At 34.1% G+C, this 27,770-nt stretch overlaps 1 protein-coding gene across 3 annotated transcripts in view; it reads left to right on the top strand.

The window, feature by feature from the left end:
- The window catches only part of LOC106623148 (uncharacterized), a 200,143-nt gene that overhangs the window by 55,323 nt on the left and 117,050 nt on the right, over positions 1-27,770 (top strand). For all 3 annotated transcript variants that reach the window (XR_011397195.1, XM_070112226.1, XM_036371518.2), the window contains exon 3: positions 3,555-3,842. Coding sequence is in view for 2 of the 3 variants with exons in the window: in XM_070112226.1 (XP_069968327.1) it covers positions 3,555-3,842 (288 nt within the window). In the remaining variant the exon portion in view is untranslated. The remainder of the gene's footprint in view (positions 1-3,554; positions 3,843-27,770) is intronic.

The raw sequence follows: 27,770 nt of genomic DNA, 5'->3' as shown, positions 1-27,770 counted from the left end.
ATCACCCCAAAGAAGTGCTTATACAAAAAGAACCACAGGTTTAGTGGTAACAACAACTCCCAAAAACCGAAATCCCAAAAATTGCCAAAAGACACCATGTAGCTCAAAGGCACAAAAAACTCAAACGCTACGCAGCGAAATACAAAATAGGGTATTACTACCCACAGCAGTCATCTCCATCGAACACCGAGGAGAACTGTTTAAACTTAGGGCCTTAATAGACCAAGGATCACAACGATCTTTCATAGCGTCTAGGGCTCAAAATAGGCTACAACTGCCAACAAAACAAGCCAACTTTGAAATTACAGGAATGGGCGGAAGAGTACTTCAAAACTCTAATAAAATCTGCCCCATTACCTTAATTTCCCCCCAAGCGGATAAGCACATACAAGCAGAAGCTATAGTCTTACCGCAACTTACAAATATGCTTCCAAGCTATCACATAAATAGCAAGCATTGGCAAAAGGTTTCACACCTAAAGCTAGCAGATCCCAACTGCAACACTCCCGCTCAAATAGACCTTCTATTAGGCAGCGATCTCATACCACAGATAATACTCGAAGGTATTGAGAAAATTTCAAATACACTTCTGGCACAAAACACTATTTTTGGGTGGATCCTAAGTGGACTAGTTTCGGAACCAGTTACCACCATGACCACTCAAGTTGAGGAAATCTCAAACGAATACCTCAATTCACAATTGAAAAAATTTTGGGAGTTAGAAAAATGCCACCTCATATCAATTACAACCCCAGAAGATCAGTATTGTGAAGACTTCCACAAAGCCACAACTACTCGATCAAATAATGGCCGGTACGTCGTACGAATACCACTAAAGCCACAACTTTCCAACACTCCACAAATTAGCACAAGAAACCAAGTCAGAGCTTCTTCTGACACCCCTAGTGTTAACAACACAAATATTTATAAAACAACTAAATCATCCAAATATATAACTAAATATACCAAAAGAAAATAATTTCCAACAATATAAAAATACAGGGGATCCACTAGAATGCAATATCTGACTAGTTTTCATATCGTACTGAGTCAATATCCGCATTATTCGCAATAATAATTTCGACCCCGCAGGATGGCTTTCGCCAATTATGATACAAGCGAAAATCCTAATCACAATTCTCAAATAATCTAAACGATATTCGAATCTCCCGATTCTTGGCCGCAATCGCCCACGCCCATACATAATATCGTTCGCAGTATAGTTGTCCTAGTAAGTCGAAATATCGACACCTATCTTACTATAGTGGCTCATAGTTGCCTCAATTTTCATAATTATAAATAATTCAAAAATCAAGTTAAGGGAGCACCATACTCCCAATGTGAAACAGTGACGCACCTAGATTTACAAAAAGCAAAAGTAAATAATGTCACACCCTAATTCAACACACCACACCTTGGAACACAACTCGCACTCACAACATACACGACCGCACTTATCCCAAATATCTAAGCGCTCATCAAAAGGGTAGTTTATGGGAAACACTTGTAAAAGTTGTAAACCTCACTTTAAAAAGTGGGCGAAAATCTTAAATCTCACTCTCGCAAGATCCCTCTTCAGAGGTTTCAAAGGAGCACCCATTCTGGCCATAGCTGAGCCAGGCGTGGAGTCGCTAACCGTAATAAACCGATGGTAAAGAAGTTTTAAACAAATGCAAAACAACGTTTCTTGCTTAACGCACTAACTTCCAAATCAAAAAACATAATACCCATTTCAAAATCAAGATTTCATCCTACACGTACAGGTAAATATGGATCTACCACTACTGCATTATCATGCATACCGCGCCCTCGGCTTCTCCAACTGCAGTACGCCGTGATACCTGGGACATTTACAGCATATCTGTACTACTAGGCAAAATATTCGCAAAGGGGGCCCAGGATGTTTAAATGACTATAAACTCCCCTTCCAACTACACCGCTTCATCAGGGTAAATAATGTCACACCCTAATTCAACACACCACACCTTGGAACACAACTCGCACTCACAACATACACGACCACACTGCACACGATGTCACCCCACACAATCAACAAAAAGAGGGATTGGATCATCAATTCAACACATTCGAAGTAATAGCGATCCTGCGCGCATACCATACTTTTCGCAAACCCAAACTCGTTTCGCGAACGTAGTTTTGGATCTTCACCGCCTCCAGTTTTCGGCACGAACATTTGTAGCGTCAATTTAATATTTTGATATATTAATAAATAATTTAAAGTTTGTACTCATTACTCGGACATTTTTATTTACGATGGTTTGTGCAAGTGTCTGATTTATTCCCAATGTGAAACAACGAGGTTGGCTTTCAAATTATTTCTTTAATTAGTCGTAATATCAAGCAAAGCTTGCTCGGTTTGTGCTTGGTTCATTCGCAGATACTGCCATGGATATATCTTTGATACGCGACAATGTTATTTTTACTTACTAGGCAGTGGATATAAGTAGTTATGTGCCACTCGATTGAGGTCCTAGGCGGAAACATGAAGCAAAGATTTCTGATCCGGGAAGATTGTGACATGTCATGCTTCGTTAGTAACGAAATTTTGGTATGGACAGTATTTTTTTACTTTTTCCTGAAGAAATCCATTGTCCATATCATACTAAGTAGCATCAGTAAGTTTCGCCCAATGATCATACAAAAGCTACCTCTTCGGGAGTTCAGTAGACTGCGTAAAATGCTCTCCATTTTATGGAAGTCCCTTGAGTGTACTTGTGGAGGGATGCCTGAAACTACGATGCATTTTTTTAAGGAAATTTACCGCAAAAAATTATTATACCCAGGAACGCAGTTTTCGGACCATCGTGATCCATTCGAAAAGCGATGGAAGATGCCCACTGTGTCCTTTAATATTCCTAGAAGCGATTAGGATGTCAGCTATACATGCTAATATAAAGTAGGTTAGTCACCAGGTAATTTTATCGATAAATAATTAAAATTTCTGAGTGGAAATTCGAAAGTCCGATTGGTGTTATAATATCCGCTTAGTCGACATCTCATCTTTTGCCACAGGATATATCTGGCAAAGTACTCACGTTAAATCGTCGATTATTTCCACAAGGTTACCATTCATCAAACTTTTTCGAAAAATTAGTTATGAAACTAAGTGTGTATTGACCTAGGTGCGTAGGCAGGGTGGACGTCTCACAAAGGGCTAGTATGTGACCTATAGTTTAACGTACAAAGATACCAAACACGCTTGTAATGAATTCAGAACATTCCTTATAAACGTATTTTAAAAACGTACAAATGTTAGAAATAAATGCTACCACTATGTTTGCTTGATATATTTTAGAGGTTTGTGAGATACATACTTATATATACATATATGTACTTCCAACGAAAAGCGGGATCCCGCACTCTTTTTAACCCGCAGATGCCCCTCCCTATTTACTATTATATTTATCTTTGTTTTAAATAAGCTCCTCGAGCTTTATTCCTAAAACAAACAAACTGGATTTGAACTAGATCTTTTTTCATTATTTCGCTTTCACTTATTTTATATTATATTGAGTCTTCTATATACCTTATAGAGCAACCGCAGTGGCAACAAGTACCGTGAAATCGCACATAATGGCAATTTTACAAGAATTTGTTGTATTATCAACTCTTGACCCATCCTCGATTTGCGAAATAGAACAAAAGCGCTTGAGAAATCACAATGAACTTATAATTATGGAGAATGCACAGGCTATGATTAATATACAACACCAATTCTGCGCGGCGAGTTATGATGCCTTTTCATCTTTAACCTGCTGTTTTGTCTGTCAATCACCTGTTGGTTTCCCCCATGAGTCGGATTGTGCCATGATAAAGCAAAGGTATGTACCATTTGTTTTATTAATATAACCACACATCCAGAATGTTTATCACATACACTAGCCGACATAGGTCTACGCTCCTCTGTAAAATAATTGTTTACTGCTTTGAATCCTATAAATCATTATTTAAATAACTGACATTTTATATATATATTATTTTATATTAATATTATTCTCAATAAGCTAAGATGCTAACGGTACTAATCATGCCACATAGACAGGTGACGCCATAGATAACGGGACTTTAGTTGCTGCAACAAAGAAATACTTGCGTCAAAAGTGTACGCTCATCTCGTTTCAGTTCTAGTTATTGTATCGCAAACCTCTCAAATAAAAAAAAATCGTCTTTATAGAAATACAATCTTATTAAAGTCTAATTTTGTAAATTTTTAAACATTTTGCAAATTTTGTAAAGTGTAGTAAAAACCGTCAGTAAAAATTGATCAAGTTTCAAAATTGTCAAAAAAAAAACAATTGGTATTGAAATTTGTATTAGGACGTTATGAAGAAGCCACAACCTCACAACTTCCGTTGTCTTGTTGCAACCAAAATCCGTTACTTATTCAAATTTGCATTTTTTTCAATGGTAGATGCAATAAATTCAAAGTTTCCTACTCCCCCAGCTGTCATACTTTTCCACATCATCACACCTACTCCACGATATTTGACAGAATATAGCAAATTGAATTGAGCGTTCTTACCGATCTTTTCCACGCGATTTTCTACTCTCGCTACTCTTTATTTTCCACAGCGATACATTTTTGTCGGTTACCCAAGGAGTTATGTGGTTTTTACTAGCAATTTCTGATACTTATGGTCTTTTGCCATTCTTACTATACATCAAAAATCACCGAGTCGCAGTTATCTCGACTTTTGCCTACACAAGGGACATAATACTCCTTTATATTTATCAGCTTAGGAGAACGTCCAGATCTTGCCTTTGAAGTGATTATTCCTCCTTTTGCAAAGTTTTGGATAATTGTCCTATCTGATGTTTAAATTCTACCGAGGGGTTTTACTGTGCCGTTTATTTTGGATCTTTAGTGTGCCATTTAATAATAATTTGTCTTTCACCCTTTACATTTTTTTTTCACTTTGCCTCCATTACTACAAAAATTGCAAAATGTTTAAAAAAAAAATTAGACTTTAATACGATTGCTTTTACTATGAAAACCGAACATTTTATACTCACGCATAGTCAAATGGCATACTCGTTTGAGATTTCTTTATATATAATATTTTAATAATTAGAAGTAGGAAGTGTTGCCTCAGTTATTTACACTCACAGTGAAATTAATTAGATCAATTTGTAAATCGTTCTTGTGTTTTGTTGCATACGCTCATAATTAATTTTATATAGAATGAATTACAACTGTATTGAGAAGTATGAAAAGAAAGAAAAAACTTTGCGGCCTGAATAAATTTTCTTTGCAGTCTTTGGTTCTATAGAGCTAGCAATGCTATGTTTTGCATATCTTATAATGCCCCGTTTATTTCTGTTGCTTGTTTCCGTGCTATCTATCATCAGCTCGTTAATTGCAGTAAGTCCTGGTATATTAAAATTTTCGCAAGGATAACTCCAAGTTTCTACAAAACATAAAATATCTGAAGATAGCATCAAAAAGTCACTTTTTATATCATTATTGTGAGCATGAAGGCTCTCAACATTATGGAATAAAATTTGATGTCCTGATTTTCGGGAAATCATAAAATTGAAACTTGTCAGAGCTTTATTTGTGTTCAATTCCCTCACTTCCCTAAATACAAGATCCGATTCGGAAAATTGGTTAGGAGGAATAAAATTTCCTATGATGAATAGACCTTCTGCAGTAGTAGCTCGACTGCAAGCGACATATATTAAAGCTCTAGACATTCTGGGTCGAGTATGAACTACAACTTTATTAAATGTGGCACCCTGACTTTTATAAATAGTTATTCCCTCAGCCGGAACAACTGGAAACTGATTTCTTTCAATTGAAATTTGTTCATTGCTTTTATATTGAAAAGATTTAAAAAAATTTTCAATTGGTGTCTAAGAACTTTCTAGAGGATGAGGCTTTTTTGATCGTGCTATTAAACCCAAAGAAGGTTCCAAAAACTTAATCCACAGAATTGTTGGAAAAAAACAATAGAAATCAATTTGCATAAGTTGTCTAGCTGCCACATTAACCAAGCCATCACACGTGTTTATATTCACTGAAATCATATATTTGGCGGAGGTTTTTAGTTTCAATTCATAGGGCAGTCCCTGCGTTTCAGAAGTTTTGAAAAGTTTAACTCTTTCCAAAATATTTTCATTTTCACTTATACCAATTCCTTTAATTGAGTCTTTTGCAGTTGAAAGGATAGCTTCATTTGGGATTCGACTGAGCTTAAGTGCATTGAAAATATTTGTCTCTTCATTGAACCAAAAGAAATGGATGGCATCATCGGGAACTTCTTCAAAATTAACTACTCGAGTTTCAATGAGTGATATGTCCTAATTTATCATAGTACCAGATGCCATATGGTTTAATGCAATTGTAAAAGACTGATCCTCTCGTTGTCTCCTTATTTCTGTTAATTCAAAGTATTTAAATATCTCTCACAAAGGGGAACCAACTAAAGTGCTGTATGCATCATTGGGATTAGGAGGGAATATCCACCTATATCCAACAGGTGAGAGTTGTTTCAAATCACCAAACACTATGATCGGTATACCACTGAAGGGGCTGTCTGTTTTGAAAATTTGTTTTAATCTCGCATCAACAAGAACATACCATCGATACTTCATCAATTATGATTAATTTTAAATCGATAAGTCTGGAATACAACTATGAAATCAACTGATTAACAGGTAAAGAGACTATTGAATGAAGGGTTATTGCACCTATTCCGAATGCTGCTTAGTATTTAGACTTTGAAGTGAAGAAAATAATATCTTAACTGGAATAAAAGGGGGTAGTTTAATAAGTCTAATATTGCAATCAGATTCAGTGCCATTATCTGTTGAATCTTCCCATGTAAGTCCAGCAAACTTATATTTGGGTTTATTTCTGGAAGTGCCAATACTCTGAACTCATGGTGGTAAATGGTAAATTGCGTACATATAATATTTATGTTACGTGATTTTTGTTTTTATTGAGAAAATCAAACGGTTCTTAATAACGGGAAATGTGAATGACATCGATCTATCATACTCAGGAAGGCGATGTTATGTACAATTGTTATTGTAAAAAACACGAAAAGTTTTATTTTTATTTTGCAATTGATATAACATTTTTTACGCATATACATAGTGCATACTTATTTTTGTGATACACTGTATATGTTTAAGTTTTTGCTTAACAGTATAATTTCCAGCATTTACCTGGGATATATCTGCATTTAAGAGCCTAGAAACTCCTCTGTTGGACTTGTTAAAATAATTAATTATATATGAACAGCAATCATTGGATATCCATAGCTCTATGGAGTTCCAAAATCAGAGGATTATAAGCGTTTATAAAACGATCCTGTAATTTTCTATTTAGAAAAATTTTGGGTTTTGTTAAACTTGATCTAAGGGCTAACAAAAAGTCATAAGAAGACATATTTATTCTACTATCAGACAGGAAGTGTTCAAAATCGTTTAAATTAGAAATATCTTCGGTGTTCATCTTTGAATTTAAACGTTTTGAATTTTGAAAAAGTTTTCTTTGTGTCTTTTTGAATTTTGGCTTTTTTCTGTAAGAGGTAACAGCATTTGCGTTGAAGGCATTGGTGGATATGGTATACCAAAACAAAAAAACTGTTGTTCTCTTATTTCCCTAGTACAAGATCGACTGTGGTTATGCTTTTGATAACCCAAATAATATTCTAAGTGGCTGACCGAACCATCTGTAGAAATATAATTGTAGGGAATACATGCCATGTACATGCGAGGAACCTCTCTGTTAAAACTAGACTCTGCAGTAGAAATTTGTGACAAAATGCTCTCCAAAAATGCCGGCATTATCTTTAAAAAGCTTAAGAAGAAGCTCGATAGCGGTACTCAAAATATCTAGCACAAGTAACCGCGTCTGACCGAATTAAGCGATATCTATCTTGGGTTGTTAAACTGTTGGCTTCCTCTTCCGAAACATCTCTAGAATCAAAAGTTTTAGAAAGGATGACCAAAAGCTTAATCCACTGAGATTCTGCAGCCGATAAAGTAATAAAAAAGGTTGGAAGCCCAAATTGGCGAATCATAGCTGAATAAAGGGAGGAGAAATCCGGTGTCCCACTTTAATTGTATTTTAATATTGCACTCACTACTGAACTTAAAATAGCAAGAAAAAATGCACTTGTTACTTGTTAATTTGAATTTAATGTTAAATTCTATTCTTGTTATTTTACATTTTTCAATGATATTTGGAAGTCAACGAGACGAATCAGTATCCGGATGAAACCAAGTGACGTGCTGGATCGTCGTCGTAATGGGAAAGGTTTATATAACGAATTAAATACGGTAGCGAGCAGGTTCGTATAACGAAAACGAATAAAGGCAGCAAGCAGGAACCGTGTTGACTGACGTGTATAATATAATCCTTTTTTTAGGTGTCTTCATGCATGTTGTTCTCAGAGGTTGAGTGTGGTAGTGTCGTCGTGTGGGGTGAAATTCCTTGAGTGTTCACAGGTATGGTGTGTTTCATTAGGGTGTGCCAGTTTTTCCCGAGTAGATGGTGTACTTGGAGGAGGGAGTTTAAACTCATTTAAACAATAGCGATTGCCTTTTTCTTCTAAGCTTCCCAGTGCGCAAGAGACGATCTAACGCTTTTCTAAACCTTGTAACCATCATCGTGTTGAATAAAGTTTTGAACAAAGTTTTCGTTTAATAGATTTTGAGCCGTAACTCGGTTGCGGCCTGAAAACTTTCTAAGGCAAATGGATGTACTATTCTTAATTTGTAGCAGTTCTAATTTTTTGTAATCATAGAACATGTCAAAACGGCGAATTTCAGAACGTATTATCTTGCTATATGTTTCAAAGCATGTACGTATATTGTTCCAAATGACAATTCTTCTGAACTATTATCCTGATTTATGTCAATTGGTCTGTCTCCTTCACCTGTCGCTATGACTAAACGGTTATAGTCTAAATTTTCTACAGGAATATTGTCCAAAAGAGTTTCTTGACCACCTGAAGCTCTGAAGGTAAAAGAAACCGTGAATGCCGCATGAAAAGATTGAACCAATCGGGAATCTTCTGCAGATACAACAAACGGAACTTCTTCTTGGTTATTAAATTCTGAAATCCAGTTCTTATTAATATGTATATTGTGCTCACGATACAGAGGGGTATTCACTAAGAATTGCAAAGCTTTAATAATCTTTGCGGAGCGTATTATATCGATCATGTAATCATGATTGTATTCCAAACGCCTTCTTAAGTGAATTTGTATCACATGAGACTCATCAAAGGACCTTGGTAGAGATGTCACAATATTGTTATCAGAAATTGGTATATTAACAACAGCACTTTTGAGAGAAATCTGGCCTTGATATCCTGACGAACGGATTGTCCTAAGGGAATCTAGGCCTTATGAGACGTTCTTCAATTGGCGTAAACCTTTCAAACAATCGGGTATTTCAGGAAAGTCTAGACCGTTAGCTAAACATATTTTTGGAAGGTTCTTTTTAACAATCGCATTTTTGCAAGTAGCACAAAAACTGTAATTTCCATTTTCCGAAGGAAATTTTTGCACTAAAAAGAAGGCGGATGCAGCATTCGGGTGACCTTGAGTAATAGTTTCGAAATTTAATTAGCCAACTTGGTGTGAAAACCATAATCCGCCGCAGCAACTACATATTTCAGGGCCTTTTTTTGTATTTTGGAAATAAATGTTTCTGAAATCTGTTAAATTGCCACTATAATCAGTTTCTATAACATTATTTTCTCTCGTTAATCGGATTCGTTGGGACTGCCTTTCGTTTTCAATTTGCCTATTGACCGGGTTATCTCTACGAAGGCGAACCTGACTTTGTCTAAGACGTCTCTGATTCAAAATTTCTCCCTTCCTAACCCACCTACTAAGCTGTCGACGTTGTGTTTCTCTATCACGCACCTCTCTCCTTATTTCAGGATTTCTTCTTGCATATTCTCTTTGCATTTAATTACGAATGCGCTCTAAATTCCTATATTCAGGATTGCTTGCGCGAAGTTCTATATGATCCCTAGTGCTCCTACTTTACACATCATAACGTACCTCGAGATTTTCTCGACGTGATCTATGACCTCGAGTATTTCTTATTTGCTCTTCAGAGCAAATTTGTGGATCTTGCCGCCTTGTCCTATGTTGAACATTATTTACAACTTGCTCAACAGAACGAACCTCGGGGTCTTCGCGCCGAAATCTATGACCTCGAGTATTTCTTATTTGCTCAACAGATCGAACCGCGGGGTCTTTGCGCCGAGATCTATGACCTCGAGTATTTCTTATTTGCTCTCCAGAGCGTATTTGTGGATCTTGCCGCCGTACCTCGAGATTTTCCCGCCTGGTTCTATGTTAAAGAACTCCCATACGTCTTTTATTCTGAAGACGACTTAGTAATACAGATTTTCTACTTAATCTAGGCATAATTAATAATTAATAAATGGCTTGATATATAAAATACTTATAGATAATACTTATATAATTCAGTCCGTCCGGGTGTGAAAAGTTGGATCCTAGGTGCTGCTCTCATTCACTGTAATTGAGTCCTTGCTATGACTCCTTTCCTGTTCGATGTATAGGTACTATACTATACTGGTGCACATATGTGTATGTGTTTGCTCGCCACTGTATAAAATATCATTAGGTTTTTTTTATTTTTCAAAATATAATATATATATGATAATTTTGTGTACATTTGTCCGATTTAAGTCAAATATGCGCCGTTTTGCTCGTAAACTTGTTGCCAACGAGATGCCAACTTCATTATATCCCTCTCGTAGAAGGCTGCGTACCTATTGGCAAAAAACTCGGAAGAAAAATTGTAACATATAGCGTATTTTCTCTTTGCTGGTGTCCATCTTTGACGAGCGCTCACAACGTACTGAGTCAATCAATAGTATGACATGATGCGACACGTAACACTAGTACAAGTACTACAGACAATAACGCCATATCTTAGATAAAAACCGAACGAACCTTTTACGTGACCTAATATTACATAGATATTCACTAACATAATACTACATAATATTTAGTTATATTTATATTTTAAAAATTAGTAGTTTATTTCATTGTATTGAAATTAAGTGCACGGAAACCCCCTTCATAAATTGCTTTTGTCTAACGCTTTTTAAAACGGGATCTATGGTACCTATTTTGAAAGGTCTGCTCATGAAGGCTAAATTAACAATAACATATAATTAAGTATGTACAGCAGGTATGTAGACTTTCTTCTTTCTGTCTAAACCTTTCCTAAGCTGCCAAAGGCGCTGGGTAAATCCCAAAAACTACTTAAATGTAATTTTTTTGAGTTTACAGCTCAACTCATGACCTTCATATTAGAATAATAGACAGTAGCATTTAAACCGATGGGGTCACAGTTTATTTATTGCCACATAAAAAGGGTCTTTAGCCCTTTTGATACTACACTACTAATATTTATTTCATGCGATTTTTTCTATAAAAATATTTTCTCTATATAAAGTCCAGCACTCTAAGAAACTTTTTTACATTGTTGTGTGGTATATTTTGTTACATGTTCAACATGATGGCTGAGAAAATATACCTATCCACTGATTATCACCAAATATTAGAAAAAATGTATGTATATACAGAAATCTTTATCTATATCGATTAGTTTTAGCTGATGCAAACAACCGTTTGGTGAACAAAATATACTCTGTTGCAACATGTTGCTAAAGAATTCAACATTTATTGTATTATTCGATTATTATTTGGTATCTTATAAACTTATGTTATTGATCATAGATTTATTTAGTGTCAGTTCTCCAAAATGTTAACTTTAACAAAAAGAAAAGTATTTAACTCAAACATGCTATATGAGATATAAACTGAACCAAAGGGGTTAGATTTAAATAATATGTGGTATATGAGGTTGCAGTTGTACCATAGGAGCGGAAATCAGTATATTAGAGTTATAAGGATTAAACAAAGGTCTAGACCAATTTCATTCATATGTCCATTTCATTTCATTAAATTATCAAATTAACGAAAAAACTTATACCTTACATGTAAGCTGTGGAAATTCGTGGACCGATTTCACACATTTTCGGCATTAAATTATTGTATATCTAATATTTAACGTTTATATAAAACCAAATGGAAGTTGGAATTTTTTACATAAAGTATATCGGAGCTAGGGTCAATATATCCCCGTTAATGGGTACTAAGGCTGAACCGAGAATTTTGTACTCTTGCAATTCGCAAGAATCAAAGACCAGGAAATTTCTTCAGGTATGGCAAAACCTTATATTATACTACAAAATGTTGAGAAAGAATTAAACATCCATTAATAAATGAAATCGTCATTAAATTACAATCAATTTCAAATTCTTCTTGACTTGTATTAAAGGCCATAAACTTAGTATGAGTTTTATTGCTATGTTTTAGTTCGAGTCAGCGAACATTATACTAAAAACAAAAAAAACCTCTTGAAGTGAGATATATATAAGTATGAATGTAATTTTAACTCGACCAAAGTGGCTACATTTTATATTATTATATGTTACGGAACGGAAATTATATATATATTGAGGATAGAGAATATTAATTTTGACATTGCTCAGCTATACTCGAGCCTAGAGAGCATATTATGTTCAATCAATTTTATATATAAACATGTTGTGAGAGTATAAAAAAAAATGTTAATACTCACTGACCGACATATTCGGCATAAAACTGGTTAGAATAACGAAAAGTATTATAATAATAATATAATATAACCCGATTTTATCAATATTAGTTACATGAGGGCTAGGTAAAATTTGCACCCGTTAAACAAGCTCTCTCATTTTCATTGAGATAACACACATATTGGCCGATGTATGCGGTATAAAGTCACCCGGAAGTTCAAAAATCTTTACATTAATAAACGAGGGCTATAGGAAGTTTTGATCCGACTCAACCCATTTTTTGACACAAACATACTATTATCGAGAGTTGCATTTATTTCATTCATAATATAGTCAACTATAGGCACTGGGGTCCATATATTCATTACCTAGGGGCGTAAACAGTTTTGATTCGATTTAGACAATTTTTGGTCACAAGGTGGCATACCTTAAACGCATTATTCACACAAAGTTTTACCCCGATGCAATCATTGTTGTTTGGTTTGCATAGTGGAAAGTGAGAGAATCAGATGGAATTTAAAATGGTGTTATATGAGAAATTGGAGTAGTTGTAATCCGATTTTCGCACTATACCATAGAAATGTGAAAAGGATGTTATGTACAGAATTTGGTTGAAATCGGTTAAGCACATCCCAAGATATGGGTTTTCACCTAAAAATTGGCGGTGCCACGCCCACTGTCTAATTTTAAGCGCGATTACTTTAAAGTCATCTCATACCAAAAGAGACTGAGAATTTTTAGCCAGAGATAAAATTTAATGTGTCTGGCGTATTTAGTGCTTGATTTATCGCGCTTTTAGTACACTAGTTTTTAACAGTTCCGTTATATGGGGAGTGGGCGGAGTTGCCACCCATTTTCACAGTGTCGATAGTAAATTTTGTTATTATAGCTGTAGCGGTTTAGGAGATATGCATATTAAACCTATTAGGGGGCGGGACTACGCCCACTTTTATGTGATCCTGTATATCAAATAACAGTCTTGTATTTTATTGTGGAGCTTAGTTATGGCAATTTATCCGTTTTGAACAAAATTGCGTTTTGTGGGCGTGGCAGTGGTTCGATTACGCCCATCTGCAATACCAACTGTCTTACGGCACCAAGAAATATTGGTACCAAGTTTCATAAAATTATCTCAATTTTTACTCGAAGTTACAGCTTGCACGGACAGACGGACAGACAGTCACCCGGATTTCAACTCGTCTCTTCATTCTAATAATTTATATATATATAACCTTATATCTAACTCGATTAGTTTTAGGTGACACAAACAACGAGAGTATATGTATATAGTTTCAGTTATTTAAATAGTAATTCCTATGATTTAAAGCAGTAAACATTTATTTATTTTGCAGGGCAGCGTAGACTTATGGCGGCTAGTATAGTATAGTATGAACTGTATGAATTTTAGTTAATAACTTAGTAAGCATTAAGTTGAGACGTAACTGGACATTTTATAATCTCGGTATTTGCAACATCGGAGGTGGAGAAATATTTTCAATTACGCTACAAAACTAAAATTTGGTGTAATGGGTTGTAGTAGGTAGGGGCATCCGCAGTTGAAAAATTTTTAGAAAGTGGCCGTAGCAACGCCAATAATCTTTATGTATATGTAACATAAACTACTATATTTGTTGGAAATATTTCACTCTATCATTTTATCAAATTGGTGAAATTCGATGCTATCCAAGCCGTCTTACAATGATTATCAGGTATATTCTGCATTTCATTTTCACATACAAACGAAGTGCATCGGCTTAAAAATTGAATTTGCCTAGTCCTGAAATTGAATAATTTTTGATGTGATTTCGAAATGAAATGTTTTGCTCTGAAAACTGAATTCACACATATTTAAATATAATTTGAAAACGAAAAACTTAAAACGTGTGGAATTTTATTGACAATGTAAGTTGCGTAGATATTTGCTCATATATTTATGTAAAATTTTGCGACCCTTGGAGGCAAACACACAGATATTGATCAAGAAACAGTTCTATTGAATTTCATAAGGGATAATCAAGATTTCGCTAAAGGATTTTGCAAAGTCAAAATACGGATAGAAACGTTGTGGAAAGAACTCGCCACTAAACTTAATGGCCACGGACCTCCACAAAGGTGCGGTTTACTGAAAGTCTGCGGGGAAAAAAAAGTACGGCATAATATTTCTGAAAACCGAGCGAAATGTGGAGGGTTATTTAACAAATTCGTGCTTAGCCCCACTGAAGATAGAATAGCACAAATATATGGAGTCTATACAACAGGTGACGGTATTTCGGACATAAAAGATTTGGGATTGCCATCGCAACGTGAACAACGAAAAATAAGCAAAAACCGAAACAGGTAATCAGATGAGGAGGATTCTAGTGAAGGGACAGTAACTGAAGCAACACTAAACAAACGTGCCGAAAGACGGGGGAACAATTTTAATGATGCATAGTGGAACAGTCCACTGCGTTGAAGAAAATTGTAGATATTCTCAAAGAAAACGTTGAGGAAGTAAAATCATTAAAAAGCAGAAAATAAAATGCCAATAGCAAAATAAAAAAAAAAACAATAAGTGAGGATTTTGAATAAAATAGAAAGAATCATGGCGGAACGTTGAAACTTCGCTTCGAGGAAACTGAACTAGAAGAAATTAAAGTAAAAATAAATTAAAAAGTGCCTTGTGTAGATGTAGTGCAAATTAAGAATGCATTTTAATAGCTTTTAATGTTTTCAAAACGCAGAATTGATTTTTTACAATATTTTTTTTATATGTTTCATACTTTGCCAAACATGAAATACAATTGAAACAATAATGTTATGTTTTAATTCATATTATCCGATTGACTTTGTATTGCTAAATATCTGTGACATTTGAAAAATTTTGGTTTTCTTCCTTATCTAACAAATATCTAAAGTCCGTTTGTTTCGTTCTGTTTATATCGTATACAAGTTATAAGCGGCAGATATCCCAGTAACATTCAGCGAGAATATTCAAACCATTGCACACTACTAATATGAAGAATATAGTGATTTGAGTCAGTTAAGCTGATGTATAAATATCTCGATCATAAAGGTAGATTTGTTCATCCACTGGCTGCTTGTAACATCCAAAACTAATCGAGATAGATATTGAGTTATATATCCCATATATACTTATATCAAAATAACCAGGATGACGAGACTGTCTTTACGAATATCTCCTTTATACTCCTTAAGTACATCTTTATATTCCCTCTAGCAAGACTCATCATCGGCTTCTTGGCCAGTTTGAAGAGTTCCTTATACTACGCCTAATTGATTCGAGCTCCTTGTTCCACCAAAGCGGCTTCGAGTCACCTTGAATCCTTGAGTGTAATTTTATTCGTTATTACTATCTTCCTGCATAAATACAATTTCGTGTTTGTTTAAATGAGCTAAGCCTCAGTACCACCACTCTCTCCGGTAACAACTGGCGCACCCTAATGTAACACACCACACCAGAGAACATTCACTCGATGAAACCACACCACACAGGACAACACAACACTACACTACTAATATTTATTTCATGCGATTTTTTCTATAAAAATATTTTCTCTATATAAAGTCCAGCACTCTAAGAAACTTTTTTACATTGTTGTGTGGTATATTTTGTTACATGTTCAACATGATGGCTGAGAAAATATACCTATCCACTGATTATCACCAAATATTAGAAAAAATGTATGTATATACAGAAATCTTTATCTATATCGATTAGTTTTAGCTGATGCAAACAACCGTTTGGTGAACAAAATATACTCTGTTGCAACATGTTGCTAAAGAATTCAACATTTATTGTATTATTCGATTATTATTTGGTATCTTATAAACTTATGTTATTGATCATAGATTTATTTAGTGTCAGTTCTCCAAAATGTTAACTTTAACAAAAAGAAAAGTATTTAACTCAAACATGCTATATGAGATATAAACTGAACCAAAGGGGTTAGATTTAAATAATATGTGGTATATGAGGTTGCAGTTGTACCATAGGAGCGGAAATCAGTATATTAGAGTTATAAGGATTAAACAAAGGTCTAGACCAATTTCATTCATATGTCCATTTCATTTCATTAAATTATCAAATTAACGAAAAAACTTATACCTTACATGTAAGCTGTGGAAATTCGTGGACCGATTTCACACATTTTCGGCATTAAATTATTGTATATCTAATATTTAACGTTTATATAAAACCAAATGGAAGTTGGAATTTTTTACATAAAGTATATCGGAGCTAGGGTCAATATATCCCCGTTAATGGGTACTAAGGCTGAACCGAGAATTTTGTACTCTTGCAATTCGCAAGAATCAAAGACCAGGAAATTTCTTCAGGTATGGCAAAACCTTATATTATACTACAAAATGTTGAGAAAGAATTAAACATCCATTAATAAATGAAATCGTCATTAAATTACAATCAATTTCAAATTCTTCTTGACTTGTATTAAAGGCCATAAACTTAGTATGAGTTTTATTGCTATGTTTTAGTTCGAGTCAGCGAACATTATATTAAAAACAAAAAAAACCTCTTGAAGTGAGATATATATAAGTATGAATGTAATTTTAACTCGACCAAAGTGGCTACATTTTATATTATTATATGTTACGGAACGGAAATTATATATATATTGAGGATAGAGAATATTAATTTTGACATTGCTCAGCTATACTCGAGCCTAGAGAGCATATTATGTTCAATCAATTTTATATATAAACATGTTGTGAGAGTATAAAAAAAAATGTTAATACTCACTGACCGACATATTCGGCATAAAACTGGTTAGAATAACGAAAAGTATTATAATAATAATATAATATAACCCGATTTTATCAATATTAGTTACATGAGGGCTAGGTAAAATTTGCACCCGTTAAACAAGCTCTCTCATTTTCATTGAGATAACACACATATTGGCCGATGTATGCGGTATAAAGTCACCCGGAAGTTCAAAAATCTTTACATTAATAAACGAGGGCTATAGGAAGTTTTGATCCGACTCAACCCATTTTTTGACACAAACATACTATTATCGAGAGTTGCATTTATTTCATTCATAATATAGTCAACTATAGGCACTGGGGTCCATATATTCATTACCTAGGGGCGTAAACAGTTGATTCGATTTAGACAATTTTTGGTCACAAGGTGGCATACCTTAAACGCATTATTCACACAAAGTTTTACCCCGATGCAATCATTGTTGTTTGGTTTGCATAGTGGAAAGTGAGAGAATCAGATGGAATTTAAAATGGTGTTATATGAGAAATTGGAGTAGTTGTAATCCGATTTTCGCACTATACCATAGAAATGTGAAAAGGATGTTATGTACAGAATTTGGTTGAAATCGGTTAAGCACATCCCAAGATATGGGTTTTCACCTAAAAATTGGCGGTGCCACGCCCACTGTCTAATTTTAAGCGCGATTACTTTAAAGTCATCTCATACCAAAAGAGACTGAGAATTTTTAGCCAGAGATAAAATTTAATGTGTCTGGCGTATTTAGTGCTTGATTTATCGCGCTTTTAGTACACTAGTTTTTAACAGTTCCGTTATATGGGGAGTGGGCGGAGTTGCCACCCATTTTCACAGTGTCGATAGTAAATTTTGTTATTATAGCTGTAGCGGTTTAGGAGATATGCATATTAAACCTATTAGGGGGCGGGACTACGCCCACTTTTATGTGATCCTGTATATCAAATAACAGTCTTGTATTTTATTGTGGAGCTTAGTTATGGCAATTTATCCGTTTTGAACAAAATTGCGTTTTGTGGGCGTGGCAGTGGTTCGATTACGCCCATCTGCAATACCAACTGTCTCACGGCACCAAGAAATATTGGTACCAAGTTTCATAAAATTATCTCAATTTTTACTCGAAGTTACAGCTTGCACGGACAGACGGACAGACAGTCACCCGGATTTCAACTCGTCTCTTCATTCTAATAATTTATATATATATAACCTTATATCTAACTCGATTAGTTTTAGGTGACACAAACAACGAGAGTATATGTATATAGTTTCAGTTATTTAAATAGTAATTCCTATGATTTAAAGCAGTAAACATTTATTTATTTTGCAGGGCAGCGTAGACTTATGGCGGCTAGTATAGTATAGTATGAACTGTATGAATTTTAGTTAATAACTTAGTAAGCATTAAGTTGAGACGTAACTGGACATTTTATAATCTCGGTATTTGCAACATCGGAGGTGGAGAAATATTTTCAATTACGCTACAAAACTAAAATTTGGTGTAATGGGTTGTAGTAGGTAGGGGCATCCGCAGTTGAAAAATTTTTAGAAAGTGGCCGTAGCAACGCCAATAATCTTTATGTATATGTAACATAAACTACTATATTTGTTGGAAATATTTCACTCTATCATTTTATCAAATTGGTGAAATTCGATGCTATCCAAGCCGTCTTACAATGATTATCAGGTATACTCTGCATTTCATTTTCACATACAAACGAAGTGCATCGGCTTAAAAATTGAATTTGCCTAGTCCTGAAATTGAATAATTTTTGATGTGATTTCGAAATGAAATGTTTTGCTCTGAAAACTGAATTCACACATATTTAAATATAATTTGAAAACGAAAAACTTAAAACGTGTGGAATTTTATTGACAATGTAAGTTGCGTAGATATTTGCTCATATATTTATGTAAAATTTTGCGACCCTTGGAGGCAAACACACAGATATTGATCAAGAAACAGTTCTATTGAATTTCATAAGGGATAATCAAGATTTCGCTAAAGGATTTTGCAAAGTCAAAATACGGATAGAAACGTTGTGGAAAGAACTCGCCACTAAAATTAATGGCCACGGACCTCCACAAAGGTGCGGTTTACTGAAAGTCTGCGGGGAAAAAAAAGTACGGCATAATATTTCTGAAAACCGAGCGAAATGTGGAGGGTTATTTAACAAATTCGTGCTTAGCCCCACTGAAGATAGAATAGCACAAATATATGGAGTCTATACAACAGGTGACGGTATTTCGGACATAAAAGATTTGGGATTGCCATCGCAACGTGAACAACGAAAAATAAGCAAAAACCGAAACAGGTAATCAGATGAGGAGGATTCTAGTGAAGGGACAGTAACTGAAGCAACACTAAACAAACGTGCCGAAAGACGGGGGAACAATTTTAATGATGCATAGTGGAACAGTCCACTGCGTTGAAGAAAATTGTAGATATTCTCAAAGAAAACGTTGAGGAAGTAAAATCATTAAAAAGCAGAAAATAAAATGCCAATAGCAAAATAAAAAAAAAAAACAATAAGTGAGGATTTTGAATAAAATAGAAAGAATCATGGCGGAACGTTGAAACTTCGCTTCGAGGAAACTGAACTAGAAGAAATTAAAGTAAAAATAAATTAAAAAGTGCCTTGTGTAGATGTAGTGCAAATTAAGAATGCATTTTAATAGCTTTTAATGTTTTCAAAACGCAGAATTGATTTTTTACAATATTTTTTTTATATGTTTCATACTTTGCCAAACATGAAATACAATTGAAACAATAATGTTATGTTTTAATTCATATTATCCGATTGACTTTGTATTGCTAAATATCTGTGACATTTGAAAAATTTTGGTTTTCTTCCTTATCTAACAAATATCTAAAGTCCGTTTGTTTCGTTCTGTTTATATCGTATACAAGTTATAAGCGGCAGATATCCCAGTAACATTCAGCGAGAATATTCAAACCATTGCACACTACTAATATGAAGAATATAGTGATTTGAGTCAGTTAAGCTGATGTATAAATATCTCGATCATAAAGGTAGATTTGTTCATCCACTGGCTGCTTGTAACATCCAAAACTAATCGAGATAGATATTGAGTTATATATCCCATATATACTTATATCAAAATAACCAGGATGACGAGACTGTCTTTACGAATATCTCCTTTATACTCCTTAAGTACATCTTTATATTCCCTCTAGCAAGACTCATCATCGGCTTCTTGGCCAGTTTGAAGAGTTCCTTATACTACGCCTAATTGATTCGAGCTCCTTGTTCCACCAAAGCGGCTTCGAGTCACCTTGAATCCTTGAGTGTAATTTTATTCGTTATTACTATCTTCCTGCATAAATACAATTTCGTGTTTGTTTAAATGAGCTAAGCCTCAGTACCACCACTCTCTCCGGTAACAACTGGCGCACCCTAATGTAACACACCACACCAGAGAACATTCACTCGATGAAACCACACCACACAGGACAACACAACACTACACTACTAATATTTATTTCATGCGATTTTTTCTATAAAAATATTTTCTCTATATAAAGTCCAGCACTCTAAGAAACTTTTTTACATTGTTGTGTGGTATATTTTGTTACATGTTCAACATGATGGCTGAGAAAATATACCTATCCACTGATTATCACCAAATATTAGAAAAAATGTATGTATATACAGAAATCTTTATCTATATCGATTAGTTTTAGCTGATGCAAACAACCGTTTGGTGAACAAAATATACTCTGTTGCAACATGTTGCTAAAGAATTCAACATTTATTGTATTATTCGATTATTATTTGGTATCTTATAAACTTATGTTATTGATCATAGATTTATTTAGTGTCAGTTCTCCAAAATGTTAACTTTAACAAAAAGAAAAGTATTTAACTCAAACATGCTATATGAGATATAAACTGAACCAAAGGGGTTAGATTTAAATAATATGTGGTATATGAGGTTGCAGTTGTACCATAGGAGCGGAAATCAGTATATTAGAGTTATAAGGATTAAACAAAGGTCTAGACCAATTTCATTCATATGTCCATTTCATTTCATTAAATTATCAAATTAACGAAAAAACTTATACCTTACATGTAAGCTGTGGAAATTCGTGGACCGATTTCACACATTTTCGGCATTAAATTATTGTATATCTAATATTTAACGTTTATATAAAACCAAATGGAAGTTGGAATTTTTTACATAAAGTATATCGGAGCTAGGGTCAATATATCCCCGTTAATGGGTACTAAGGCTGAACCGAGAATTTTGTACTCTTGCAATTCGCAAGAATCAAAGACCAGGAAATTTCTTCAGGTATGGCAAAACCTTATATTATACTACAAAATGTTGAGAAAGAATTAAACATCCATTAATAAATGAAATCGTCATTAAATTACAATCAATTTCAAATTCTTCTTGACTTGTATTAAAGGCCATAAACTTAGTATGAGTTTTATTGCTATGTTTTAGTTCGAGTCAGCGAACATTATATTAAAAACAAAAAAAACCTCTTGAAGTGAGATATATATAAGTATGAATGTAATTTTAACTCGACCAAAGTGGCTACATTTTATATTATTATATGTTACGGAACGGAAATTATATATATATTGAGGATAGAGAATATTAATTTTGACATTGCTCAGCTATACTCGAGCCTAGAGAGCATATTATGTTCAATCAATTTTATATATAAACATGTTGTGAGAGTATAAAAAAAAATGTTAATACTCACTGACCGACATATTCGGCATAAAACTGGTTAGAATAACGAAAAGTATTATAATAATAATATAATATAACCCGATTTTATCAATATTAGTTACATGAGGGCTAGGTAAAATTTGCACCCGTTAAACAAGCTCTCTCATTTTCATTGAGATAACACACATATTGGCCGATGTATGCGGTATAAAGTCACCCGGAAGTTCAAAAATCTTTACATTAATAAACGAGGGCTATAGGAAGTTTTGATCCGACTCAACCCATTTTTTGACACAAACATACTATTATCGAGAGTTGCATTTATTTCATTCATAATATAGTCAACTATAGGCACTGGGGTCCATATATTCATTACCTAGGGGCGTAAACAGTTTTGATTCGATTTAGACAATTTTTGGTCACAAGGTGGCATACCTTAAACGCATTATTCACACAAAGTTTTACCCCGATGCAATCATTGTTGTTTGGTTTGCATAGTGGAAAGTGAGAGAATCAGATGGAATTTAAAATGGTGTTATATGAGAAATTGGAGTAGTTGTAATCCGATTTTCGCACTATACCATAGAAATGTGAAAAGGATGTTATGTACAGAATTTAGTTGAAATCGGTTAAGCACATCCCAAGATATGGGTTTTCACCTAAAAATTGGCGGTGCCACGCCCACTGTCTAATTTTAAGCGCGATTACTTTAAAGTCATCTCATACCAAAAGAGACTGAGAATTTTTAGCCAGAGATAAAATTTAATGTGTCTGGCGTATTTAGTGCTTGATTTATCGCGCTTTTAGTACACTAGTTTTTAACAGTTCCGTTATATGGGGAGTGGGCGGAGTTGCCACCCATTTTCACAGTGTCGATAGTAAATTTTGTTATTATAGCTGTAGCGGTTTAGGAGATATGCATATTAAACCTATTAGGGGGCGGGACTACGCCCACTTTTATGTGATCCTGTATATCAAATAACAGTCTTGTATTTTATTGTGGAGCTTAGTTATGGCAATTTATCCGTTTTGAACAAAATTGCGTTTTGTGGGCGTGGCAGTGGTTCGATTACGCCCATCTGCAATACCAACTGTCTCACGGCACCAAGAAATATTGGTACCAAGTTTCATAAAATTATCTCAATTTTTACTCGAAGTTACAGCTTGCACGGACAGACGGACAGACAGTCACCCGGATTTCAACTCGTCTCTTCATTCTAATAATTTATATATATATAACCTTATATCTAACTCGATTAGTTTTAGGTGACACAAACAACGAGAGTATATGTATATAGTTTCAGTTATTTAAATAGTAATTCCTATGATTTAAAGCAGTAAACATTTATTTATTTTGCAGGGCAGCGTAGACTTATGGCGGCTAGTATAGTATAGTATGAACTGTATGAATTTTAGTTAATAACTTAGTAAGCATTAAGTTGAGACGTAACTGGACATTTTATAATCTCGGTATTTGCAACATCGGAGGTGGAGAAATATTTTCAATTACGCTACAAAACTAAAATTTGGTGTAATGGGTTGTAGTAGGTAGGGGCATCCGCAGTTGAAAAATTTTTAGAAAGTGGCCGTAGCAACGCCAATAATCTTTATGTATATGTAACATAAACTACTATATTTGTTGGAAATATTTCACTCTATCATTTTATCAAATTGGTGAAATTCGATGCTATCCAAGCCGTCTTACAATGATTATCAGGTATACTCTGCATTTCATTTTCACATACAAACGAAGTGCATCGGCTTAAAAATTGAATTTGCCTAGTCCTGAAATTGAATAATTTTTGATGTGATTTCGAAATGAAATGTTTTGCTCTGAAAACTGAATTCACACATATTTAAATATAATTTGAAAACGAAAAACTTAAAACGTGTGGAATTTTATTGACAATGTAAGTTGCGTAGATATTTGCTCATATATTTATGTAAAATTTTGCGACCCTTGGAGGCAAACACACAGATATTGATCAAGAAACAGTTCTATTGAATTTCATAAGGGATAATCAAGATTTCGCTAAAGGATTTTGCAAAGTCAAAATACGGATAGAAACGTTGTGGAAAGAACTCGCCACTAAAATTAATGGCCACGGACCTCCACAAAGGTGCGGTTTACTGAAAGTCTGCGGGGAAAAAAAAGTACGGCATAATATTTCTGAAAACCGAGCGAAATGTGGAGGGTTATTTAACAAATTCGTGCTTAGCCCCACTGAAGATAGAATAGCACAAATATATGGAGTCTATACAACAGGTGACGGTATTTCGGACATAAAAGATTTGGGATTGCCATCGCAACGTGAACAACGAAAAATAAGCAAAAACCGAAACAGGTAATCAGATGAGGAGGATTCTAGTGAAGGGACAGTAACTGAAGCAACACTAAACAAACGTGCCGAAAGACGGGGGAACAATTTTAATGATGCATAGTGGAACAGTCCACTGCGTTGAAGAAAATTGTAGATATTCTCAAAGAAAACGTTGAGGAAGTAAAATCATTAAAAAGCAGAAAATAAAATGCCAATAGCAAAATAAAAAAAAAAAACAATAAGTGAGGATTTTGAATAAAATAGAAAGAATCATGGCGGAACGTTGAAACTTCGCTTCGAGGAAACTGAACTAGAAGAAATTAAAGTAAAAATAAATTAAAAAGTGCCTTGTGTAGATGTAGTGCAAATTAAGAATGCATTTTAATAGCTTTTAATGTTTTCAAAACGCAGAATTGATTTTTTACAATATTTTTTTTATATGTTTCATACTTTGCCAAACATGAAATACAATTGAAACAATAATGTTATGTTTTAATTCATATTATCCGATTGACTTTGTATTGCTAAATATCTGTGACATTTGAAAAATTTTGGTTTTCTTCCTTATCTAACAAATATCTAAAGTCCGTTTGTTTCGTTCTGTTTATATCGTATACAAGTTATAAGCGGCAGATATCCCAGTAACATTCAGCGAGAATATTCAAACCATTGCACACTACTAATATGAAGAATATAGTGATTTGAGTCAGTTAAGCTGATGTATAAATATCTCGATCATAAAGGTAGATTTGTTCATCCACTGGCTGCTTGTAACATCCAAAACTAATCGAGATAGATATTGAGTTATATATCCCATATATACTTATATCAAAATAACCAGGATGACGAGACTGTCTTTACGAATATCTCCTTTATACTCCTTAAGTACATCTTTATATTCCCTCTAGCAAGACTCATCATCGGCTTCTTGGCCAGTTTGAAGAGTTCCTTATACTACGCCTAATTGATTCGAGCTCCTTGTTCCACCAAAGCGGCTTCGAGTCACCTTGAATCCTTGAGTGTAATTTTATTCGTTATTACTATCTTCCTGCATAAATACAATTTCGTGTTTGTTTAAATGAGCTAAGCCTCAGTACCACCACTCTCTCCGGTAACAACTGGCGCACCCTAATGTAACACACCACACCAGAGAACATTCACTCGATGAAACCACACCACACAGGACAACACAACACTACACTACTAATATTTATTTCATGCGATTTTTTCTATAAAAATATTTTCTCTATATAAAGTCCAGCACTCTAAGAAACTTTTTTACATTGTTGTGTGGTATATTTTGTTACATGTTCAACATGATGGCTGAGAAAATATACCTATCCACTGATTATCACCAAATATTAGAAAAAATGTATGTATATACAGAAATCTTTATCTATATCGATTAGTTTTAGCTGATGCAAACAACCGTTTGGTGAACAAAATATACTCTGTTGCAACATGTTGCTAAAGAATTCAACATTTATTGTATTATTCGATTATTATTTGGTATCTTATAAACTTATGTTATTGATCATAGATTTATTTAGTGTCAGTTCTCCAAAATGTTAACTTTAACAAAAAGAAAAGTATTTAACTCAAACATGCTATATGAGATATAAACTGAACCAAAGGGGTTAGATTTAAATAATATGTGGTATATGAGGTTGCAGTTGTACCATAGGAGCGGAAATCAGTATATTAGAGTTATAAGGATTAAACAAAGGTCTAGACCAATTTCATTCATATGTCCATTTCATTTCATTAAATTATCAAATTAACGAAAAAACTTATACCTTACATGTAAGCTGTGGAAATTCGTGGACCGATTTCACACATTTTCGGCATTAAATTATTGTATATCTAATATTTAACGTTTATATAAAACCAAATGGAAGTTGGAATTTTTTACATAAAGTATATCGGAGCTAGGGTCAATATATCCCCGTTAATGGGTACTAAGGCTGAACCGAGAATTTTGTACTCTTGCAATTCGCAAGAATCAAAGACCAGGAAATTTCTTCAGGTATGGCAAAACCTTATATTATACTACAAAATGTTGAGAAAGAATTAAACATCCATTAATAAATGAAATCGTCATTAAATTACAATCAATTTCAAATTCTTCTTGACTTGTATTAAAGGCCATAAACTTAGTATGAGTTTTATTGCTATGTTTTAGTTCGAGTCAGCGAACATTATATTAAAAACAAAAAAAACCTCTTGAAGTGAGATATATATAAGTATGAATGTAATTTTAACTCGACCAAAGTGGCTACATTTTATATTATTATATGTTACGGAACGGAAATTATATATATATTGAGGATAGAGAATATTAATTTTGACATTGCTCAGCTATACTCGAGCCTAGAGAGCATATTATGTTCAATCAATTTTATATATAAACATGTTGTGAGAGTATAAAAAAAAATGTTAATACTCACTGACCGACATATTCGGCATAAAACTGGTTAGAATAACGAAAAGTATTATAATAATAATATAATATAACCCGATTTTATCAATATTAGTTACATGAGGGCTAGGTAAAATTTGCACCCGTTAAACAAGCTCTCTCATTTTCATTGAGATAACACACATATTGGCCGATGTATGCGGTATAAAGTCACCCGGAAGTTCAAAAATCTTTACATTAATAAACGAGGGCTATAGGAAGTTTTGATCCGACTCAACCCATTTTTTGACACAAACATACTATTATCGAGAGTTGCATTTATTTCATTCATAATATAGTCAACTATAGGCACTGGGGTCCATATATTCATTACCTAGGGGCGTAAACAGTTTTGATTCGATTTAGACAATTTTTGGTCACAAGGTGGCATACCTTAAACGCATTATTCACACAAAGTTTTACCCCGATGCAATCATTGTTGTTTGGTTTGCATAGTGGAAAGTGAGAGAATCAGATGGAATTTAAAATGGTGTTATATGAGAAATTGGAGTAGTTGTAATCCGATTTTCGCACTATACCATAGAAATGTGAAAAGGATGTTATGTACAGAATTTAGTTGAAATCGGTTAAGCACATCCCAAGATATGGGTTTTCACCTAAAAATTGGCGGTGCCACGCCCACTGTCTAATTTTAAGCGCGATTACTTTAAAGTCATCTCATACCAAAAGAGACTGAGAATTTTTAGCCAGAGATAAAATTTAATGTGTCTGGCGTATTTAGTGCTTGATTTATCGCGCTTTTAGTACACTAGTTTTTAACAGTTCCGTTATATGGGGAGTGGGCGGAGTTGCCACCCATTTTCACAGTGTCGATAGTAAATTTTGTTATTATAGCTGTAGCGGTTTAGGAGATATGCATA

The sequence above is a fragment of the Bactrocera oleae genome, chromosome 6, assembly GCF_042242935.1.
Source record: "Bactrocera oleae isolate idBacOlea1 chromosome 6, idBacOlea1, whole genome shotgun sequence".
NCBI lineage: Eukaryota > Metazoa > Arthropoda > Insecta > Diptera > Tephritidae > Bactrocera > Bactrocera oleae.
This window is presented reverse-complemented; position numbering and strand designations above follow the sequence as displayed.